Genomic DNA, 21181 nt, shown 5'->3' with positions numbered 1-21181 from the left:
AGCAGCTGGGAGGCACCCCAGGAAAGCCGGAAAGTGGCAGGAAAGTGGATACCTGGTGCCTCCGCTGGCTTGCTGGGCTCCTTGGCCTGAGATTCTCCGGCTTGGCTGGTCTCGCCAGCATTCGGCTCCTTGGCCGACTCCTTGGATTCTGCTACTTTCTTCACCTTCAGCGGTTCTTTGGCGTCCTTCGAGTCCCCCGCTTTCTTGGGCTCCGCAGCCTTCTTGGCCTTGGGGGGTTCGCCCGCTTTCTTGTTTTCCCGGCGCCTTCTTGGCCTTGGGAGGCAAATCTTTGGCCTTGGCATCCGTGCCCTTCTTGGCCTTCAGGGGTTCCTTGGCTTTGGACTCTCCCATTTTCTTGCCCTTCGGCCCCGCTTCTTTCTCCTTGGGGTCCGCCAGCTTCTTGGTCTTCAGAGGCTCTTTGACCTTGGAGTCGACCGGCTTGGCCGACTCCGCCATCTTTTTCGCCTTGGGGGGGTTCTTCCCCTCTTCAGAGGGCGCGGCCTCTGCGGCATCGTTTTGTTTCACGGCCGCCACACCAGGCTTCTTGGCCTCCGTCGTCTTCTTGGCCTCCGTCGTCTTCTTGGCCTCCGTTGTCTTCTTGGCCTCCGTTGTCTTCTTGGCCTCCGTTGTCTTCTTGGCTTCCGTTGTCTTCTTGGGTTTGACAGCGGCCTTGGACTCCCCGCTTTTTACAACTTTCCCAGGCTTCTTCACATCGGCTTTTGCTGCAGTCAGAGAAAAGCACCGGCGGTTACGGCTACACAGATTCTTGGGGCAATGCCGCGAAATCGGCGTTTCTCACAAACACGGCAACTTTTAAGATGTGTGGGCTGGAGGAGTCCGGGAACCGAAGTCCAGGCAGCTGAAAGTTGCCGTGTTTTTGAAAAAGATTGCATTAAATCTACCGACAGGGTGCCTGGACAGATTAGAGATTAAAATATGCACCATAGAAATGTTAACGCGCTGGTCAGAGGGAGACACAACCTGGAAGTAATGAGGAGGAATTTCCTGACAATGAGAACGATTAATCAACGAAACAATTGCCTCCTGGAGTTGTGGGTGCTTCATTGCTGAAGGTTTTTGAGAAGAGACTGGACAGCCATTTGTTCAGGTTGGTACAGGCCAGGGGTAGGCCACCTTGGCTCCTTTATGACTGGTGGACTTCAACTCCCAGAATTCCTCAGCCAACATGGCTCAGCTTGGAAACCTCTCCCTTTCCCCTCAGTGTGGCTGGCTCGGGAATTCTGGGAGTTTTTTTATTTTATTTTTAATTCCATTTATATCCCGCCCTTCTCTGAAGACTCAGGGTGGCTTACAAGCTTAGCAGTAGCCTTCATTCTATGTATATGCCTGCTTATTAGGGCTTTCCCCCCCCAAGCGGCATTATTACAAAGTCAGCTTAATTGCCCCCAACAATCTGGGTCCTCATTTTACCTACCTCGGAAGGATGGAAGGCTGAGTCAACCTTGAGCCTGGTGGGATGCCAACCTGCACTAATTGCAGGCAGCTGGTGTTACTTAAGGAGGCATTAGCCCCCACTGCTCTACCAAGGAGGTCCACGAGTCATAAAAGAGCCGAGGCTGCCTACCCCTGGCTTAGGCTCTCCTCCCTTGGGCTGGAGGCTGGATTAGAAGACCTGCAAGGTCCCTTCCAGCCCTATGGATCTATGATTTCCTTATTACCAACTACAAATAATCAAACATCAGCAAAATGAACCACTTCTGCAAACGCTGGCCGCTTTGTATTTATCGCCAAAGCCTTATCCTCTAGCACGAATTGTAGGAATCACCACGCTGCAGGATCGCTCTCCCCAAGGACAGTTCCTAACAACTGGGCTGTTAGTCTGATCTCTGAGCTTGGCGATGTGGCTGCAAACGTTTCAGCTCCGTGTGTGAGTGTGTGTGTGCGCACGCGTGTTCTCCCCCCACCCCAAATCGAGCTGAAACGTTTGCAGCCACATTGCCAAGCTTGGAGATCAGACCAACAGCCAAACTATCATCCTGAGCTACTAATATCCAAGCATATCTCCGTTCCTGACAATCTCTGTGCAGCCCCTTTTTGTTTCAGCTCCTTGTCATCAAACTGCTTGGCTGGGGCTTAAGAAAATATCAGATATTTGGGGCTGAAGGTTCAGGAAAACACACAGGCGCAGAGAGAGAATAGCTTAAAAAAAAGAAAAAAGAAAAACTCACAGGCAGAAGAGAGCGGGGCAATCTTTTTGACCACCGATGCAACTTGCTCTTTCCTAAAAAGAAGAAAGTAACAGTTGGATTCGTTCCCGTCCACCCTCCGGGAATCCCACGTCAACAAGTCAACCGGGAGCATTTGGGAGTCCAGAGTAGCTAATTTTGTCTTACTTATTATTCAGGGCAGGATCCTTGACATTCTGCGTGACTTTCTTCTCATTTCCTTTGCTCTGAAAATAAGAGGAAGTGACCTTTAGGCTCTGCAGAACAACGCGCCTTGTTTTGTACTGAATAATGCAGTGTTTTGAGAAGGTGCCCCTTGATTTTTGCCAACACACACACACACACACACACACACACACACACACACACACACAGTACCTCGCCTATTCAAAAATCAACTCTTGGGTTTTTGACAGCTATACCAATCAAAGTATCTCTATGACAACCTGTGGATGCTGGCTTAGGAATTCTGGGAGTTGAAGTCCACAGGTTGTAAAGGTTTGCCCACCCCCGCTCTAGACACACGGCCCTCGGCTTACAAACCCAACCGAGCCCAACCTTTCTACTGTTAAGCAAGGCAGGTGAGTTTCCCCAACCCCATTTTACGACTTTTCTGGCCACAGTTGTTAAGTGAATCACTGCAGTTGAGAAGTTAGCAACAGTGTTCTTAAGGGAATCTGGATTTCCCACCCACCCCCTCGACTCTGCTTTATCAGAATGTGGCAAAAGGGGATCACGTGACCCCAGGATGCTGAGACCGTCATAAATATGAACCAGTTGCAAAGTGTCCGAATTTTAATCCTGTGTCCACGGGAGACGCTGCAACCGTCGGGTGAAAAACGGTCACAAATCACTTTTTTCAATGCCGCTTTATCTTCAACTGGTCACTAAATGAATGTTGTTGTTTTTTTTAAGTCGAGGGCAACCTGCAGAAAGCTAAGCTGTAACCCAGCAACGCTGTGGGGCTGTTTACCCTGATGTGGGATCTGGCCTTCTGATTACCTGTGGATCCCACCTTCCAATCAGGTATCCAAAACCCCAAACCAGCCTGCTTTCCCCAATTCTGGTTTGTTCTGAGTAACACAGGCCACCGGATTTGACACGCAGGCAGGCAGGCAGGCGCCAAGAAAGGCCACCTGGAGCTACTGACCGGGCTTGTGCCTGTCAGTTTTACATTCTCACAGACCTATTAGCCCGTTCGGGTTCTACTGCAGCTGTCGGAGCCCGTCTGACTATGGGCACTGGGCTTTCTGCTTCTTTTCGGGTTCTGCCATCCTCTGGGAGGGGGAGTTCGAGCTGCTAGAGCGTATTTCCTCTGCTTTGTTCCTTGCTCTATATCCTCTCTGGTGTTTTCTTCCCGGGATGAGAATGGAATATCCCTCCGGCCATCTGCCTTATCTCCGGATGCGGAGAAGACCTAACAGCCTTGGAAGCGGTGCCTTAGCGCTACGATCCCACAACATTTTCACACCGGTGGATTACCCGGTTTGAATCACCAAATGGACAGTTGGGGTGGGGATTTCATTGTCTCTTTTAAACTATTGATTCACGCAGGAAATCTTCAGATCCTGCCTTCTGCTACTGCTGTCGACGCCTTCCAATAAAAGTTCCTTTTGGAATGATGTCCCTGCTTTCTTAGGGGGGGGTGTCTCATTGAGGCAGGTCCTTACAGCAGCCAAAGGAGCCCCCCCTTCAGGAATACACACACACACACACACACACACACACACACACACACACACAGCATAAAGCTTAACAGTAAATACAAACAGGATGTCAATGAGGCACCAAAGAAAAAGCTTCAGCAATTCCATGCCAGGAAGATGAACTACAAATGTTCAGGTTTTGCATGTTTTTAAATGGTAGGACCCTGAAAAGGCCAAGGAGGGACGAGGGAATGCCCAAAAGCAACATCTCACAAATTTAATTCTTGGTGCGGGTGCTCTTAAACTTACAACCGTCCCTTTAGTGACCATCTGAAGTTGCACTGAGGGCACTGGAAAAAGTGGCTTATGACTGTTTCTCACCCGTATCACCCTTGCAGCATCTCCACGGTCACACGATCAAAATTCAGACGCTTGGCACCCGGCTCACATTTTACGAGTTACCGTGTCCCAAGGTCATGTGATTCCCCCTTTTGTGACAAGCCAAGTCAATGGGGAAAGCCAGGTTCGCTTAGCAGCCGCGTGACTAACTTAACAACTGCGGCAAGTCACTGAACAATCGTGGCAAGGTGGCGAAATAGGGCAAAACTCGCAACTGTCTCACTTGGCAACACCAGTGTGGGAGGCTCAAGTGTGAATGTAAGTTGAGGACCGCCTGTACCACCAGGTAAGAGTTTACAACCGCATGACAGAGGGACACAGGTGGGTGACAGCCTCTGCTTAAAGAGGGCAGCCCGTTGGTAGGCTTGAGAGTTTGAGAGGAAGATTATGAGGCCTCCGGGAACCAAATGTTTGGTGGAATTTTTGGCAAAGGAAGACAACTGTTTGCATTGCAGCAATTGGAGGAACTTGTTGTGATTCCTCATCAGCCAGTGGACCCGGCAGCTGAGTCTGGGGAATCAGAAGAGGAGGAGGATGGGGCCTGGAGTGCCACCAGAGTCAGCGGAAGGCTCTGATGAGCAACGGGACTTACAATCTGACGAGGAGCGTGGCCCCTCCACTCGTGCTCAGGCTGAGACCCAGCTGTGTTGGGAAGCTGAGTCAGACTTTGAGGACTCACAGCTGGAAGACATAGACGCTCGCAAACACCGACAGGCAACGAGAGTTGGACAGAGGACTGCAATGGGGCGGCTCCAAAGGCAAAGAAGAAGGCATTAGGAAGCCACGCCTTGGGCTACATAATAAAAAGGGAAGGTTTGGGAGGTGCTGCTTGCTGAAGGCAACCGTTTGTGAAGGAATCAAGTTTCATCGAATCGTGTTTTGTTTGCCTTTGGACAATTTTCCATTTGGAAGAAATCAAGTTTCATAGAATTGTGTTTGGTTTGCCTTTGGACATTTTGCAGGTCTGTAAGTAATAATAAAAGGGGTTGGTTTTTCCTGAGGTTTCAGCCTACTGGTTGGAAGAGGGGTTTCTCCTTGTGAGTTTAACAAGGACTCATGTAGGCTGGGACAGAACAGAACTATGCAATGGGGAGGCCTGTCCAAATGGCCTCGTTATTAAAGCGGAATTCAAGACCAGGCAGAAATATTTTGAATGAAGGAATGTGACCACAAAAACTTTCCTTTCCACAACAGACCTCTGCTTACCTGAGTAGAAGCCGCTTTGGGTTTCTCCGCAACACTTATCTTCACGCGCTTGCCATTAATAAGGACGGGAGACGTTTCATTGAATTTGACAGCTGCTATGACTGCTTCCTTGTAGTTCATTTCAAGATAAGCCTAAATAAAACGAAGGTTTTTTTTATTTAAGAACCTGCTCGCATTTTATTTCAGTTACATACTAGCTTCCTATTCAAAGAACAGAGATAACTGGCAGGAATTAAAACGCAGCATACAAACGTTAAAGACAAGTCAAAAAGAGAATTATTTATCAAGAAGAGAAAACATAAAACTAGTATCTAAGATATTAAAACTGTAACAAGAAGAGCTAAAAAAATAACAACCATGTGGTCCTTGCTGCTATCTGTGCTTGGCTGTTTTCTTGCAGACATTTCATTACCCAACTAGGTCACAACATCAGTGCTAGGACTGTCCTTGCTTCCATAACTTCAATTGTTTTGGTTATTTCTAACTTCTTTTTTTGTATTTTGCATAACACTGCTTATCCTGAAAGTGAACAGTCTACTGGCAACAAACAGAAACTTAATCTTGAATTTTCCTATGGTAATACAACCATTCAAACATAGCCACCTTAATGAATCTTTGCAACAAAAAAAGTGCATTTCAGCAAACATATTAGAAATTTAAGAAGCTGCTTACCTCATGCTTACAACGGTCAACTAGGATGTCACTAACTTTTCCGAAAGGCTGAACTATTTTCTTAATGTCCTGATCTGTAAAACCATCTTCTGGCAAATCAGATATTTGAAGAATAGTCCCCAAAATCCTGGGTTTACTCCAAAACTGCAAATAATTTTTTAAGTACATTTACATCTCTCACATACAAATACCAAGAAACACAATATAGCTAACTTATAGCTATATTAATTGGAGCTAATTTAAAAGAACCTAATAGCAGGACAACAATGGTTAAAATCTACAAGGCACATCCTCTAAAAATCTACTGAACGAACCTCAGACAATATTGATAAATTTACATTCCCATAAAGCAGGGGTCTTCAAACCTGGCCCTTTGATGACTTGTGGACTTCAACTCCCACACGTGCCTGGCTGAGGAATTCTGGGAGTCGAAGTCCACAAGTCATCAAAGCGCCAGGTTGGAAGACCCCTGCTTTAGCTTGACATTAATCAAGAGTGGCCCCTCGCCCAGCCACAGCTGTTTAATGTGGCTCTGGTTATCTGACTCTCTTTAGGCGCTCATGTAAGGAAAAGCACAACAGCCACAACCAATGTCCCACGATAGGAGCCTGGAGGCAGCTCACGTGGTTGGGACGCTGAGTTGGAGGTTAGCAAGACCACGTTTGAGAGCCGAGTGCTGCTGCGTGGGGGGGGGGGCGCGAGCTCCCATCATTCGCTCCATCTCCTTGACGGGGGCCTGAAAGGCGATCCCGTGGGCATCCCTCCGGGCAACGGTGAACCCACTGGCTAATCCTTTACACCGGGGAAGCGCCTTAAAAGCTGCCACCACCATGAATGGGACAGGGATGGGACTATCCTAGGCCCGGGATACTTGGCTTAGGCCCGGGATACTTGCAGGAGCGTCTGCTGCCGGGAACGACTTCCCATCGCCCAGTGCGCTCACACAGAGAGGGCCTCCTCAGGGTGCCGTCGGCTAGACAATGTCGGCTGGCGACCCCCAGGGGGAGGGCCTTCTCTGTGGGAGCGCCAGTCCTATGGAACCAACTCCCCCTTGAGCTTCGGATGGCCCCGGATCTCCGGTCCTTTCGCCGCAGCCTCAAAACACTCCTTTTCCACCAGGCTGACCTGGACTGACGATAGGGATTTTAATTATGTTTTTAATTTTTAACTTAATTTTAACTTTTCTACTGGGGCTATTAATTTAATTTCTTTTTAACTTTTGTATTATTGTATTTTATTGTTGTTAGCCGCCCTGAGTCCTTCGAGAGATAGGACGGCATATAAATCCCAATAATAAATAAATAAACTATCTTACGAAGACCGAAGAGCATGACCACAGGTGGGCAACCTACCTTACTGGCAGGAGCATCTGCTTCTTTCGCTGGCGTTTCAGAAGGCGGCTTCTTAGGTTTCCCCTCGGCTGCCACTTCTTCTTTGTTAGGACATTCAGCAGCCTCGGCAACCTTAGTTTTCGCTTCGGAGGAGCTGTGTCGGGAGTGTCCCTCTCTCTTCTGCGGCTTTGAGGACACGGCAGGGCTTCCGGCCTTCCCCTCCTCAAAGTCAGCCGATGCTCTTCTCCCTCCCGAAAAGCCCTGGCTGAAGGCTTTCTTGTGAATTTGTTCAACAATGTGAGGTCCCAAACATTTCATCACCGCTTCCAGGGCCTTATCTGGGGAAAAGAAAGAAAGAAAGAAAGAAAGAAAGAAAGAAAGAAAGAAAGAAAGAAAGAAAGAAAGAAAGAAAGAAAGAAAGAAAGAAAGAAAGGCTTTTAAATTGATTCCTCAGCCTTGTTTATTTTAAAGACTGGGAGACCTCCTTTGAGACAAATCCAGGGGTCTCGAACATTTTTAGCAACGCATACCATGAAATAGCATGAAAACAAAGAATGATCTTGAACACTGAGGGGAAAAAAACATTTTTGGAATGAACATAAATTGTATTGAAGCTGGGGAGGAATGTGCAGATCCCTACTCTCTTTAGGAGTCGCTGGGGTGGGTCTGGAACATGCCCAATCTGGAAAAAATGTGTGGGGAAGGAGGATATAAGAGGGGACAGACAGTCCAACGCATTAAGTTAGACCAGGGGTGTCCAACCTGGGCAACTTTAAGACCAGTGGACTTCCCAGAATTCCCCGGCCTGCGTGTACCCCTGCCCCTGCTCTGCGAACTCCATGCAGCTCCCAGACGATCTTCAAGAAAAGCTCCGCACACAGCTTATACGGATCAGGAGAGTATTTGTAACTCAGCCCTGAAATGTGAGGCCCTTGGTGCTCTCCGAGCTGAGCTGTTTTCTTGCAGGTGATTCATGACCCAACCAGGCAATATCGTCAGAGCCACTGATGAACAACGAAGCGACAGACCACAAATGCACCGATGATGTTCCCTCGTTGGGTCACGAAACATCTGCAAGGAAACAACCCAGCTCAGAGCACAACAAGGGCCCCACACGCAGCCTATTGCAGTAAGCCCACAAAGAGGTGTATAAGGCAAAAGTAACTCTCTTTCCTCCTTGGCTCATACCCAAAGTCTGGAGTACAATTTGAGGGATCCCAAGTTCTTGTGCGTCTATTTCCGCTCTCTCTGTTTTTTAAGTATACAAAGTGGGTGGGTTTTTGTTTTGTGTTTTTTTTAAAAAATGAATTCTCTCAAATGTTTGCAATGAAAATGATCGCATAAGAAGGCCAGCGAGCAATTAAATGCCATTTTCCCACTCCGGTGAACGCACCTAAATATTTTCTCTCTTAAAATGAGTGTTGTCTTTAGTCCAATTTAAAATGGGACACCTTTGGCTGCCTGAAGGCCAGCGTCTATCAACAACCCTCTTACCTGGAGATCGAATATACCGCCTGGACCCCCTCTCTCTGCTGGAAGACCTTCGAAACGACGGAGTGGGGTTATAAGGCCGCCACGGAGACCTTGACCTGTGTCTGAAATTAGGTGGCGGTCGTGGACTTCGGCTCCTAGGCCTGCCTGGCCTGTGCCTGGGACTCCTGGATCGGGACCGTGTTCGACGCCTGGCATGTCCAGAACTGGAGCGTCTCGAACGCCTGGGGCTGATACTGGCAGAACGCCGCCTGACTCCACTGTTTTCATTTCTGTCGCCCTCTTGTCTATGGACAAAGAGTAGTACGCGTTACCTGATGGCTTTGGTTTCATGTGAAGTGACCCTAACACAGTGAGTCCCCACTTAACGCTTGATTGTTCAACGACCACTTGAAATTATGATGGTGCTGAAAAAACAAAACAGAGGGACCTTGGAGGTCTTCTAGTACAGCCCCCTGCTCAGGCGGGAGACCCTATCCCATTCCAGACAAATGGCTCTCCAGTCTCTTCTTAAAAAGCCTCCAGCGTTGAAGCACCCGCAACGTCTGGTTGGCAAGCTGTTCCACTGGTTAATTGTCCTCACAATTAACTAAGTTTCTCCTTAGTTCCAGGTTGCTTCTCTCTTTGATTGGTTTCCATCCATTGCTTCTTGTCCTGCCTTCAGCTGCTTTGGAGAAGAGCTTGACTCCCTCTTCTTTGGGGCAGGCCCTGAGATACTGGAACACTGCTATCCTGTCACCCCCTGGTCACTCTTTACACTAGACAAGACAAAGCCAGTTCTTGAAACCCTTCTTCGTATGTTTTAGTCTCCAGTTCCCTAATCAAGGGGCTTATGACCAACAGCTTAACGTTCCGGCTGTTGCAGAGCCCATGTTGGTTATGAACAGCCCCCCCCAACTGCATTTACAGCCACCTTTTAGTCACCCACCTACCCACTGCAACCAGCTGTCCCCATTGCCCAGCCTCACCCCCTACACAGCCCGCTGTCCTGCATGCCACAACTGTACCACCTGGCAGCCCTCCGTCATGCTGCCTTCTTTTGTGCCGGTGCGGCCAAGACTTCTCTCGCACCCCAGGCAACTGGTCTTGATCCTGCTAACCAGGACTTCCCTTTTTCAAGGTAGGCCTGGGGGGCGGAAGGCCTTAGCTGTGCCCTCAGAAAAGCCAGTTCCCAGCCCAGCTCTCTCTTTTGCGAAAGGAGGCCTCGCCTGGCACGCAGAGGCTCTGCCTGGAGCAGATACAGAGGTCCCTGCTGGGGCACAAAAGAGGACCTGACAGCGCCAGTGGGAAAGGAGGAGCGCTTTTGCAACCTCTTCCGGTAACAACTGGCCATGCAACCACTATGATTTTTATTTTTTTGGGGGGGGGGCTAGTTCTTTTCATTAATATGCCGTTAACTCAGTAAAATGTCTTTGGGAAGAAGCAATAAAGAAGAACCAACACATCCCAGGAAAACATAATTTAAGCTACCTTTTTGATGATGAATGGGATTCTGGATTCCAGTCAGGGTATCTATTTCAAAAATAGAACTATTAATACAAGAAACAAGCTTTTACATATATATTTTTTCCCCTTTGTATTGCCCAATTGGCCCAAGTACCGCATGCTGAGCTTTAAAAAGCTGGAACCGCTGTTCCAAATAATTTGCCCAGATCCTATGCAACGTTTCAATGTTAGGCTGAGAATTTGAACCCATTCTTTCCTGCTGGTCCTACAGCTACAAAGCTTGAAACAGGAAATAATAATAAGTTGGAAGGGACCTTGGAGGTCATCTAGTACAGGTCAGTCTTTTGGCAAAACCCACAGATCCACATTTTGCAGGGTCTGAATAACAGAGCTGGAAGGGACCTTGGAGGTCTTCTAGTCCATCCCCCTGCAGAGGCAGGAAATCCTATATACCGCTTAACTTCACAATCGTTTCCTACTGGCCTGTCCGTGAACCATTGGCCGGTTTACACGTTGGCTACACTTATGTGAAAAGGATCCCACTCTCATTTCTCCCATCTTCCTACGACCACGAATTATCCCAGGGACCATGGACAACCTCTTCCTTGCTTGGTCTCATAATGTCCCATTCACTACACGAAACAACTGCCCAAAGAATGGAACACTCCCTTTTCAGAGGGATCATGCTGCAAAAGTTCCCAAGGATTTCATTCAAAAACATAGCAGGAGCAATGATGCAAAAGCTTCTCTATAGGAGCTACGGTTTGCTTAATTCAACGATTAACTGAGGTGTTCTTATTAAAAAAGACAAGGACCCATGGCCTCCGGAAGGTAGAGAAATCAAATAAAAACTCTTACTGTTGGCGTAGCTCGCGGCAGCTTTCAAGGTGTGTGGAAGAATTCTGATGCTGAAGCCAATCCTACAGAGAACAAGCAGCCAGAATCAAGATTAAAGTATGAACTAGGATAATCACTAACTTTAAGCTTTACACACACAACCCCACACCCACACACCTGTTCCAAGAAGATAAAATAGATAGATCTGTTCACCTCCCTCCACCAATTATCTTCAAAGCAACCCTGTGACTCATGCTCACTTTCTCCAAAATTCAGGAAGTCTCTCATTTCTCCAGGGAAGGTGGGAAGACAGACTAGGATACCCAGGTTGAAACACCCATTCTTTCAGCCTGTGCTAATCCCTGCTGATTTCAGCCTGCCAAGCACGTCACAGCTCAGCCATGTGCTGTACAGGAACGAGCCCTTGTGGCTTGCCAAATACTTAACCTGCAATTTTATGCAGGCTCAAAAGAAATCAATGTATTAATAGAAACGCTGCGATTGCCAGAGAGAGAGAGGGAGGGGGCAAAGAGAGAGGGAGGGAGGGATGGAGAGCAGGCACTGCTGTTCTCAGCATGCATTCTGGCTGGGGCTTTCATGGCTGGAACAGAACTACAGGATGAGTGGAAAAGTGGGGGAAATGTGGCATTTTGAACAAAATGACGGTCTTTCTTTGGCACTACTAGGAGCATCCTGCCTCGACCCCCGATTTCTGTGAAGCCCCAGGAAACATTAGCTTCCATATCCCATCATGACTACTATTATCAATTACTGTCAGTTCATCCAATCACAAGGTTTGTGTCAAAGAGCTCCGACATTCCCTTTCTGGGATCTCACAAGACATCCCATTTCAAGTGGCGTCTCCCCACCAACATGGCGCTTATCATAAGCATCGTTTCTTTAAAAAAAAAAAAGCTCAAGTCATGTTTTGCAGGCTACCTCTTTGGGATAAACGAGACATATGCCCTCTTAAGATAAGCAGCAGCTTATACCTGGATGTGGGAGAGCCAAAATAAAACCAGTAATTTATACGGCCATTTTGCTTCGCACAGGGACCAAATAAAAACACGTAGAAAAAAGAAACCTGGGTTCTATTAGCTGTGTTTAAGGCCAGCAACCATAACAAGACACTTTCGCACAAAGCTGACCTACCCCAGCGCCATGAGCTCCCAGGAAACTTACACTGTATTTGCATCTGGTTTATTCCCAAAGATTTTGAAAAAGCTTTCTACTTTCGGATGAGCGACGGGCCTGTCTGGTAAAACCCGTGCTGGTGGAAGAACTGAGCGCTAACCCTGGACCTCACTGACAAAGTAAGCACATTAATAAGTCACTGAACCCAGTCATTCTACTTTGGATTGTCTGAGCCCAGGACCACAGCATAAACTACGTTGTACTTCAAACCTTCAGTTTAGGATTGAATATCTGATAACGTTCAACCTTTTGGAGTGCATTTGGCACGCCGACTGACGTAAGTGGCCATCCTAGGCTGCCGAGATCCTCAGCTTTATAGGCCTGCATGTATGTACAAATTAAAGACAAGATAAATACTAGTGACTATGCCTATCAAATCTATTTTAAGAACTATTAGAGGCCGGAAATACAAATCTTGAAGGAAAAAACTAAAACTAAGCTTGGATTTGTCTTATTGTCTAATGAATGGGCAATATTACCTTCTATTTTGTTACGGTCACGGGCCAAAAATACACTCTCAAAACATCTGCAATGACGCTCTTTAGTCCCTGTTTTATCCACCCCTTGAACTGTCAAGCAATGAAAAATATTGAGCCTTAATTGTGCTTTTAAGAAAGAAAAAAGGAAGCTAGGTTGGATGGGGAACACCAGACAAGGCCTTGGGGAATGAAATTTTACTGTCGTCTGTTAGGATTTACGGTTAAATGTTAAAAACCTTAACCCTCTCAACTGCCATTTTCCTAAGCTACAGAGGTCCATGTGTCTCAACCTTCCCTTGGAAGCCCCCAAATCCTTTGGGTTGCCTTCTTCCACATATCCTCCAGCTATTTTACTCTTTTTCAATGGTGTGTGATTTCCAGAACTCTCTACGAAGAGTTGATTTGATATGTGCACCTACCATAGATTTTTATACAGGGATTGTTGAAATAATTTGCTTAACAGAGAACAAACACGGTATGCAAGCAAACATAGGAAGACAATATTGATGTACAGATTGTGATCAGTGAGTGTCTCATTGCTGTACTAAAGACTCTTGAGATAGGTCCAGAACATTTTTCAGAGGCATATGCAATATTATTGACATCAGAGAATAGTCAGATCAAAATCCACCAAATTTGAACAGATTCCAGGTGTGACCAAGATGCTCTGGGATTTAATCTGGTGGGGTAAATCTTCAAATTCCTAAAACAAGTTAGCTCTCAGTCACCATTCTCCAAACTCCAGACACTCTAAAAATGTGTTGGATTTCAGCTGACATGCTTGAGTTTATGCTGCTTAAGTAGAAGTCTAGGCATTAGCCTGGGAAGAACTATTTTGCATTTAAACCTTGTACGGCTTAAAAGGGTCAAGTAGTGTGTGGAATGAGACAGAAAAAAAAGCATGCAATCCAACCGTTTGGACAAGGCTAGTTAAATATCTCAACTATTGCCGTTGCTCTTCATTAAGAACGGACAGCAATAGAAAGACATTTGATTCGGATACTCGTTCTAACTTCCGGACATTTTAAAAGAATAAAATGCATAAAACTAACTGGCCTCCAACACAGAGATAATGTTCTGGTTAAATTATGTAATCTGACGGGGAGGATTTAGACTCACCTTCAAGTGTCTACATTCTACATTACACAGAGAACACATATGTGGAAATATTCTCGGAGATGCCGCATAATAATCATTCATCATTGACGGAGTTGGCAGCCTCTTCATTTTCTGGGCGTCCGTCTTGGAGAAAACCGGGAGCCAAGAGGCCTTCACCACCCCAAAGGGAGACTTGATAGGCCCGTCAATCTCTTTCCGGAAAGGTTTCTCAGCAGGAGGAGGAGGAGCCGGTCCTGGGGGAGCACTAGGCCGCGGTCTGGCTTCCTCGTGAATCCTGTCACGCCTGTTCATCCCCCCCATCATTTCGGGTACAAAAGGAGGGGGCGGTGGCTGGTTCATAGCCGGCATCATGGGCCGAGCTACAGACGGGGGAGGCAGAGCTTGCCGAACAGGTGGGATCCCGGGCTGAGGTAGGGGTGGTGGTCCCACCGGCGGCATGATGGGCTGGACTGCTGGAGCCACCCCAGTTCCTGTTGAAGGGAGACACATTCCAGACATCTTGTTAGAGGCGTCCATGGAGAAAAAAGACTGGGTGTTGGGTGCGCTTCTTTGGAACCCCATCTGCCGGATTAATTCTTCCACCGCATTCATCTGCTTGCTGGTTATGCCGGCCGGCGGAGTCGGCTGGCTCTGAAATGCTTTCAGGCTGTCTTTGGACGGCCCGTCGGAACCGTAGACCTTCACGTCGAGGGGGCCTTCGTCGTATCCGTACTTGCTTTCGTGCCCGTAATCAATTACTTTGCCCTTGATCATGGGGCCGCGGCCGTCGTCGCTGCGGAAGTTCTCCTTCTCGCTGCTCTGAGGAGGCAAGCTCGCCAACGGAGGAGCCATTTTTCTCATACGGATGTCCCTTAAAATTATAGGCATGTTTTCGGGGGTCAGCTGGTCATCTGGGTAGCGACTGAGTTCTTCCAGGTCCTCGTTTGACAATCCAAAGCTGGCCAAGATACTCGAGGCACTCTCATTGGTGTATCGGCTTTGAACAGGCGGGGGATAGTCTGCCATCCTTCCTGGGGGGGGCTGATTCTGGCTATTATTTCCAGGAGGAAACGGATTGTCCCAATGAGCACCGCATCCTTCCATCTTCTGCTGCTGCAGCGGCGGCGGTGGCTGCTGCTGCTGCTCCATATTCAGTCTCTTTGCCGTTTGTCTTGGGTCCATCCTGAGCGGAGGCCCCTGAATGTTCGGCCTGGGAAATCCTCCCCTCATTTCTGACCCCATGAATCTTTGGGGCATTCCATCGGCATTAGGTGGGAGCTGCCTCTGAAGACCGCCCGGTCCAGCTCCCGGCCCATGAAAAGGCCCCCGCGGGATTGGATCAGGCATGCTCGGTCCCCTTGGCCTTGGCGGCATGCTTCCGCGAGGGTTAAACATGGCTACGTTCAGGAACGCCTCATTTAACAACGGAGAGGCGGCTATAGGATAGTTTGGAGCCACCGAGTTGAACTGACGAAGAGCCAACTGGGTCTTAATCTGAGCACACTTTTAAAGGAGGGAGGCCCAACAGAAAGGGGCTGACAATGCCAAGGTTCAGAGAATTCACAAGAGGTGCAACATTTTCCAAGAACACCATAAAGCTGAAAGTTAAAACACACAAAATTAATTACATTTATTTTTTTTAATCTACCGTTTAAAGTGGTTCTACTGCTTTTAAGCACATTGTTGGGAAACTGTTTCCTTTAAACAAATAACTACTCATTTGGCAAAGTGGCTGCTTTTTAGCAATTCTTGATTTGTTCCTTTTTATTTCTGAACTATGTACTTACAAGTCTAAATCAGGGTTCACATATCCTGAGAGACAACATTTGTGGAATCAAGCACAGGGGTGGAATTCACATGACTAGCTAAGCCAAGACCAAACTAATCACATTACAGTCACCCACTCTGGATGATAAGATGGGCGACGTGTAATAAATAAACCAGCTAATGCGATGTATGCAGCCTAGAAAACTTCATATTCAACTCAATTGAAGGAGATGTTTCAAACGTTGCAACTTTGGTGGTTTTATTATATTCTCTCTGAATATAAAGAACATTTTATTTACAGTGTCGTTGGGAAAAAAAATCATAATACAAAAGGGTGCATATAATTGAACCTTCCTCTGCATTTCCTGGAAAATATACATACAGAATTCAGTAGATATGCTCTAACACACATAGCATCAACTGTCCCTCCGGCGTGGTAGTAGCAATATTCAAGCAGCACTAAGCACAGAACTATTGTTCAATAATGTTATTTATTACCTGGCAGGCAGTCTAAAAAAGAAAAAAAATTCACAAGTTACTTTCCTGTGTTTCCCACTGAAATGGGAAAATACCACAATATATTGAAAGTGGACAGAGCAAGGAAGGGTATATTATCATTTAACTATTCAGCAACCACCACAATGGCCAATTTTTTCCATGACTGGGGGGGGGGTGCTCCTCCATTCTGAGATAATGCTAAAAAAAAATCGGCATCTCAGCTACTGCGGGACCCACTTCCTTCCGTTCACTGGTTTCCAAACTCTCCATCAGACCTGAACAGTCGCTGCTAGCTTCCACCTGAAAGTCATATGGCAGCAGCCAAGCAGAAGACACCGGCTCAGCCAGTTATGCCGGTGGGCAACCCGTGTCAGTGACGATTCACGAGTAACCCTGGTTCTTGTGAACCTGAATTGGCCAAGATAGAGAGGCAGGCAACATGATTCCTGCTCTCTCCAGAAAGCCCCAACTAAGCGGATCATTTGCTCTCCAGAGGACTATTTACTCAGTTCGGTCTTTTCATTGGTATAACTATTACAGGTATAATGTAATCACAGCCTGCTCTGGGTACAAACAGGGTACATTCTCAATTTAACAGACCAGGGGAAAGAGGCGAACGAATGAACCTTTATTATCAAAGTACAACATGTATACAATGAGATTGGCCGATCCTCCCTTTGTGCCCCCCACCACCATGAAATATGAATCCATGTAATTAATTGGTGCTCTATATCAGTGTCCACAGCTTGCATAAATTAGGTCACCGGTCTGGACGGCTTTGGAAACAACAGATTTTTGCCCACTGTTTAGGGACAAAGCTCAAAGTAAATTTTCTCTACTTCATCTGAGGTCCAGAGAGTTAAGATTTTTACTGTACTTGTCAAGCAGATTATAAACTGAACACTCACTGTGTGAAACTAAGTTAGCAACTGGGCTACAACTTGAGGGGGGGGGGGGAAACAGGATGACAAAATCATACCATAAAAGAAAAAGCTGGTAAGAAGAAATTCTTCATCCTGACTTGGGGGTCTATTCCAAAAGTATGGGCTCATCCTAACCCCACCTCTGTTCTAAATGCTCAGCACTCAAAGCATGGATTTACAGAGATGCATTCAGTGCTTTAAATAACCTAACTACTGCAAAACATTCAAAGCCTTAAATGTCAGCTTCGGTGCTTGACACCAATACAATTATTGCAATACAACCTGGTATTTTGCCCCAGAGGTATACTGTCAGCTCTGTTTTCAGACTTCCATGCTCTCGCAAGAATGCAACAAGGATATGGAGCAGAACAAAAACTTAAAAGGAGGACTTGGGCTATTCATCTTTGAATCAAATGTGTCTTTTCCCAAGATTGCACACCTAGTGCCAAGACCCCAACTCCTTCTAAGGGGTTGACAGGAGGACATTTAGGCTTCTGTGAGTTCCAAATCCTCTTCTTCCCTTTCAATCCATATTCCATAATACAACCCCCCCCCCAAAAAAAAGCACAGCACAGGGAATATTTAGAGCAGGGGTCTTCAAACGTGGCCCTTTTATGACTTGTGGACTTCAACTCCCAGAAAATTCTGGGAGTTGAGGTCCACAATTCATAAAAGGGCCACGTTTGAAGACCCCTGATTTAGAGTAATCCACTCTAGATGCAATTCACTTGCTGGTAGAATCAAGCTGTCTGGTTTTTTTCCCCCTTTTAAAGCAACAGACCCTCATTCAGACCTATTTGCAAATCGTATGAGGATCCACACCAGGGGTGTCAAACTGCTGGACCACTGGCCGGATGTGTCATGCCGAAACGGCACCCACCCCACGGCCAGCAATGGAGAAAAAGTCACATGACATTGCGAGCTTGACACCCCCATCTACATTCTTACAAGGCAAACCAAATTTGCCCTGCCTCTTTTCCCACCCACCCCCATCCTTTCTTTCTGCAGCAAGCAGCAACGTCAGGTGTTTGCGTTCAGTTAAGAGTCTGCTGGATTTCAATACAGCTCTGCAAAAAAAAAATAATAATCTCAAAAATAGGAGACAAGCAGAGGAACATGAACTTGTGCAAGAACATTGCAATTTTGATGCATTTCATAAGCAGCTCAGCTAAAAACCATCGGTCAGGGGAAGAAAACAAGCAACGCCGTTGGTTACGAATCAAAACGTTTAATGATGTGCGGTTGATACAGAGCCAAAGATATTAGTCGTCTTCTTTACACAAGTCTTTAAACAACAAATTAGAATTGGTTCTTAGCTGTTTCGACAGAAACTCCATGAACAAAAAGGGTTCCATAAGTTCTACTAGTACGGAAAAAGGCTTTGATTGTGCTGCTTCTGACACCTTAACCGAGCTTTGCAGTGGGAGAGTGAAGGAACTACAGCACACCGGAAGCTGTATCTTATTGCCATACCTCCAAATATGTTCTGACTCACCGTTACGAGTGTGCTGTTAGCTTCAGAATCAGAACTAGACCTACCTGTGGAACTCAGACCCTTGGTCAGGTCATGTCCAAGCACAACAGATGTCTCAACACAGCTAGCGTCGGATGTTCTTGCTTTGACAATGTATGGAGATGCAGCCATTTTCCTTCTTATGTTTTACTCTTAGAATTAGAGTTAGAATTAGATGATACTGGGGGGGTGGGAGGTGGGGAAGGGGAGGAATGTTCATGGGAGTTAGTTAGACATAACAATACTGGAGCAGTGTGATAATCAAGGTCTTTTGAAATAAGAGACGACAAGAATTGGCGGGTTGGAGAACTGGAAGGGAAGCCTGCATTTCAAACTAATTGGAGAATGTGATTTATGACCGTTAATTGGAGGAGGGAATTGTGCATTGATACTATGTGCTCAGGGGAAGGGAATTCAGATTTTGGTTTTGCCTATGTACCTGCCGATTCTATGCTACTCGAATAAAGATTTTTTAAGGTAAACAATGCCTCAAAGTTCTTTGAAGAGTTTCATCTGTCGGAACCATGACGAGATGAACCTCTGCCCCTCTTTTTAATTCCTTAAGCAGAATAAGCAGGTAGAATTATACTGCTAGTCTCTGCACCTTCTATCAGAAGAGACCGATCAAGAGGAGACTGGACAACCATTTGTCTGAAAGGATATAGGGTCTCCTGGTTGGACCAGAAGACCTCCAAGGTCCCTTCAGACTGTTATTCTCCATTATCAACTGCAAACTATACCTAGCACTTGGCAGGCACAGACTGCTATGGATTGCTGAGTTATTTTCCTTAAAACCACCCGCATTTTCTCCTCAGCCTACCCCCCCCACACACACTCCCCAGATAAAGAGCCCAGGAGCAAATTGCATTAGGAAGACAAATACTGGGCTGAGCATCGGATAGGAAGAATCCTAATTCCCTGGTTATCCCCAGGGGAAGGGCGTTCTCTGTGGGTGCGCCGGCCCTTTGGAACCATCTTCCCACGTAGCTTAGGACTGCCCCCCTGACCTTCACTCATTTCGCAGGGATTTGAAAACTTAGCTTTTTGAGCTGTCTGGCCCAGACTGAGGGGTTTTAATTATTTATTAATGGGGTTTTAGTTTAAATTCAGGGACTTAATTTAATTTTAGTTTTAATCGATTTTAATTTTGTATGTATGTATTTTTAATTTTTCCCTGTAAACCGCCCTGAGTCCTACGGGAATAGGGCGGTATACAAGTTTAAATAATAAATAATAAATAAATAATGCACTCATTGAGGCTGAAAAGAGAAAAAGGCACCTACATAGAATTATAGCGCTGAAAGGGATCTTGGAGGTCTTCTAGTCTAACCTCCTAACCAAGGCAGGAGCCTTTATAACTGGACATTCCTGGACAAATGTCCAATCTTAAAACCTCCAGGGATGGTGCACCCGCAAGTCTGGAAGGCCTTGTGTTGGTGTCCTTGGAAATGTGGTGTAAAAAAGTGGGGAGGGCCAGAGCAGAAACCACAACGCAAGGAGGGAAATAAACAGGTAACAGCCATAAGGCAGCAACACGTGCTCTGTGTGTGTGTGTGTGTGTACCAGGATCTGTGGACTTCCACTCCCAGAATTCCCCAGCCAGTTTTTCCCCTGGTATAATAAGCACAGCCTAAAAGCAACTCGCCAGGAGATTCCCCCACTCACCCCAAAAACCAAAATAATTTTTATAGCAAAAAGCCCTCTTCGGGGACCCTGCCCCAAGGCTTGCCCTGCTCAAAATTTGCCCAAAAGCAAATTCTGCAAGATTCACATCCCCCCACACAAAGCAGTAGGAGGGGGGGAGAGGGAGAGAGAAGAAAGACCCTCTCCTCCTCTTGCCTGGTCAGGGAGCCCCCCCCGCCCCGTTTTGTCTTTGGGAGGGGAGGGGGCGGTTTGCAATTATTTATTTATTTCAATTTATATACCGCCCTTTGTCCTGCGGGCGGGGGGGGGGCGCAGAACACAGGCCATCCCCTAAAAAGAAAAAAAAGAAAAAGAAGCCAGCCCCACACTCTTTTGCCCCGAGGGTCCCAAGGCTCCTTTTGACAGTTAACGGGGCTGCAAATAAATTGAAAAGATAAACCGGAACAAATTGGATAAAATCGAATAAGCGTAACGGGTAAGTCGAACGCGCGTCAATAACTAGGATACATGGAACAAAAATGCAATTAATAAAGAAACGTAAAGCCAACGGTACAGGCCAGCCCGGAGGCCCCGAAAGCCGCGGGGAAGGCCCGGAGAAGGCCCGGACGGGGCCCGGCGCCGCCTGCTAAGGAGGCGCTTGCGGCAGCGGGCCCGACGGGCGCCGGGGGCGACTCCAGGTCGGAGGACCCCAAAAACTGAGGCGGGCGGCCCTGCCAGGGAGGCCCGGCGTCGCCTCTCAGCCGCCATTTTGCGGCCTCCTCGGCCCCCCTCCTCCTCCTCCGCCGCCCTACGCCCGCCCGGCAAGGCCTGCGGGAGGCCGCCACCGATCGCAGCGCCCACCTCTTCTCCGC

General features: G+C 47.1%; 1 protein-coding gene across 1 annotated transcript in view; it reads right to left on the bottom strand.

The window, feature by feature from the left end:
- ZNF638 (zinc finger protein 638) overlaps positions 1 to 21181 on the bottom strand; it is a 38622-nt gene extending 17441 nt beyond the window's left edge. Inside the window, 13 exon segments of the mRNA XM_083368048.1 lie at positions 53 to 257; positions 259 to 722; positions 2190 to 2242; positions 2355 to 2413; positions 5438 to 5569; positions 6110 to 6253; positions 7462 to 7778; positions 8935 to 9218; positions 10402 to 10443; positions 11236 to 11297; positions 14007 to 15485; positions 15487 to 15583; positions 21171 to 21181. Coding sequence (XP_083224174.1) covers positions 53 to 257; positions 259 to 722; positions 2190 to 2242; positions 2355 to 2413; positions 5438 to 5569; positions 6110 to 6253; positions 7462 to 7778; positions 8935 to 9218; positions 10402 to 10443; positions 11236 to 11297; positions 14007 to 15485; positions 15487 to 15579 — 3334 coding nt within the window. The 5' untranslated portion in view covers positions 15580 to 15583; positions 21171 to 21181.

This window comes from Vipera ursinii (genome assembly GCF_947247035.1).
Source record: "Vipera ursinii genome assembly, chromosome: 7".
Classification (NCBI taxonomy): domain Eukaryota; kingdom Metazoa; phylum Chordata; class Lepidosauria; order Squamata; family Viperidae; genus Vipera; species Vipera ursinii.
The sequence above is the reverse complement of the archived record's forward strand: the minus strand, read 5'-3'. Positions and strand labels throughout refer to the sequence as shown.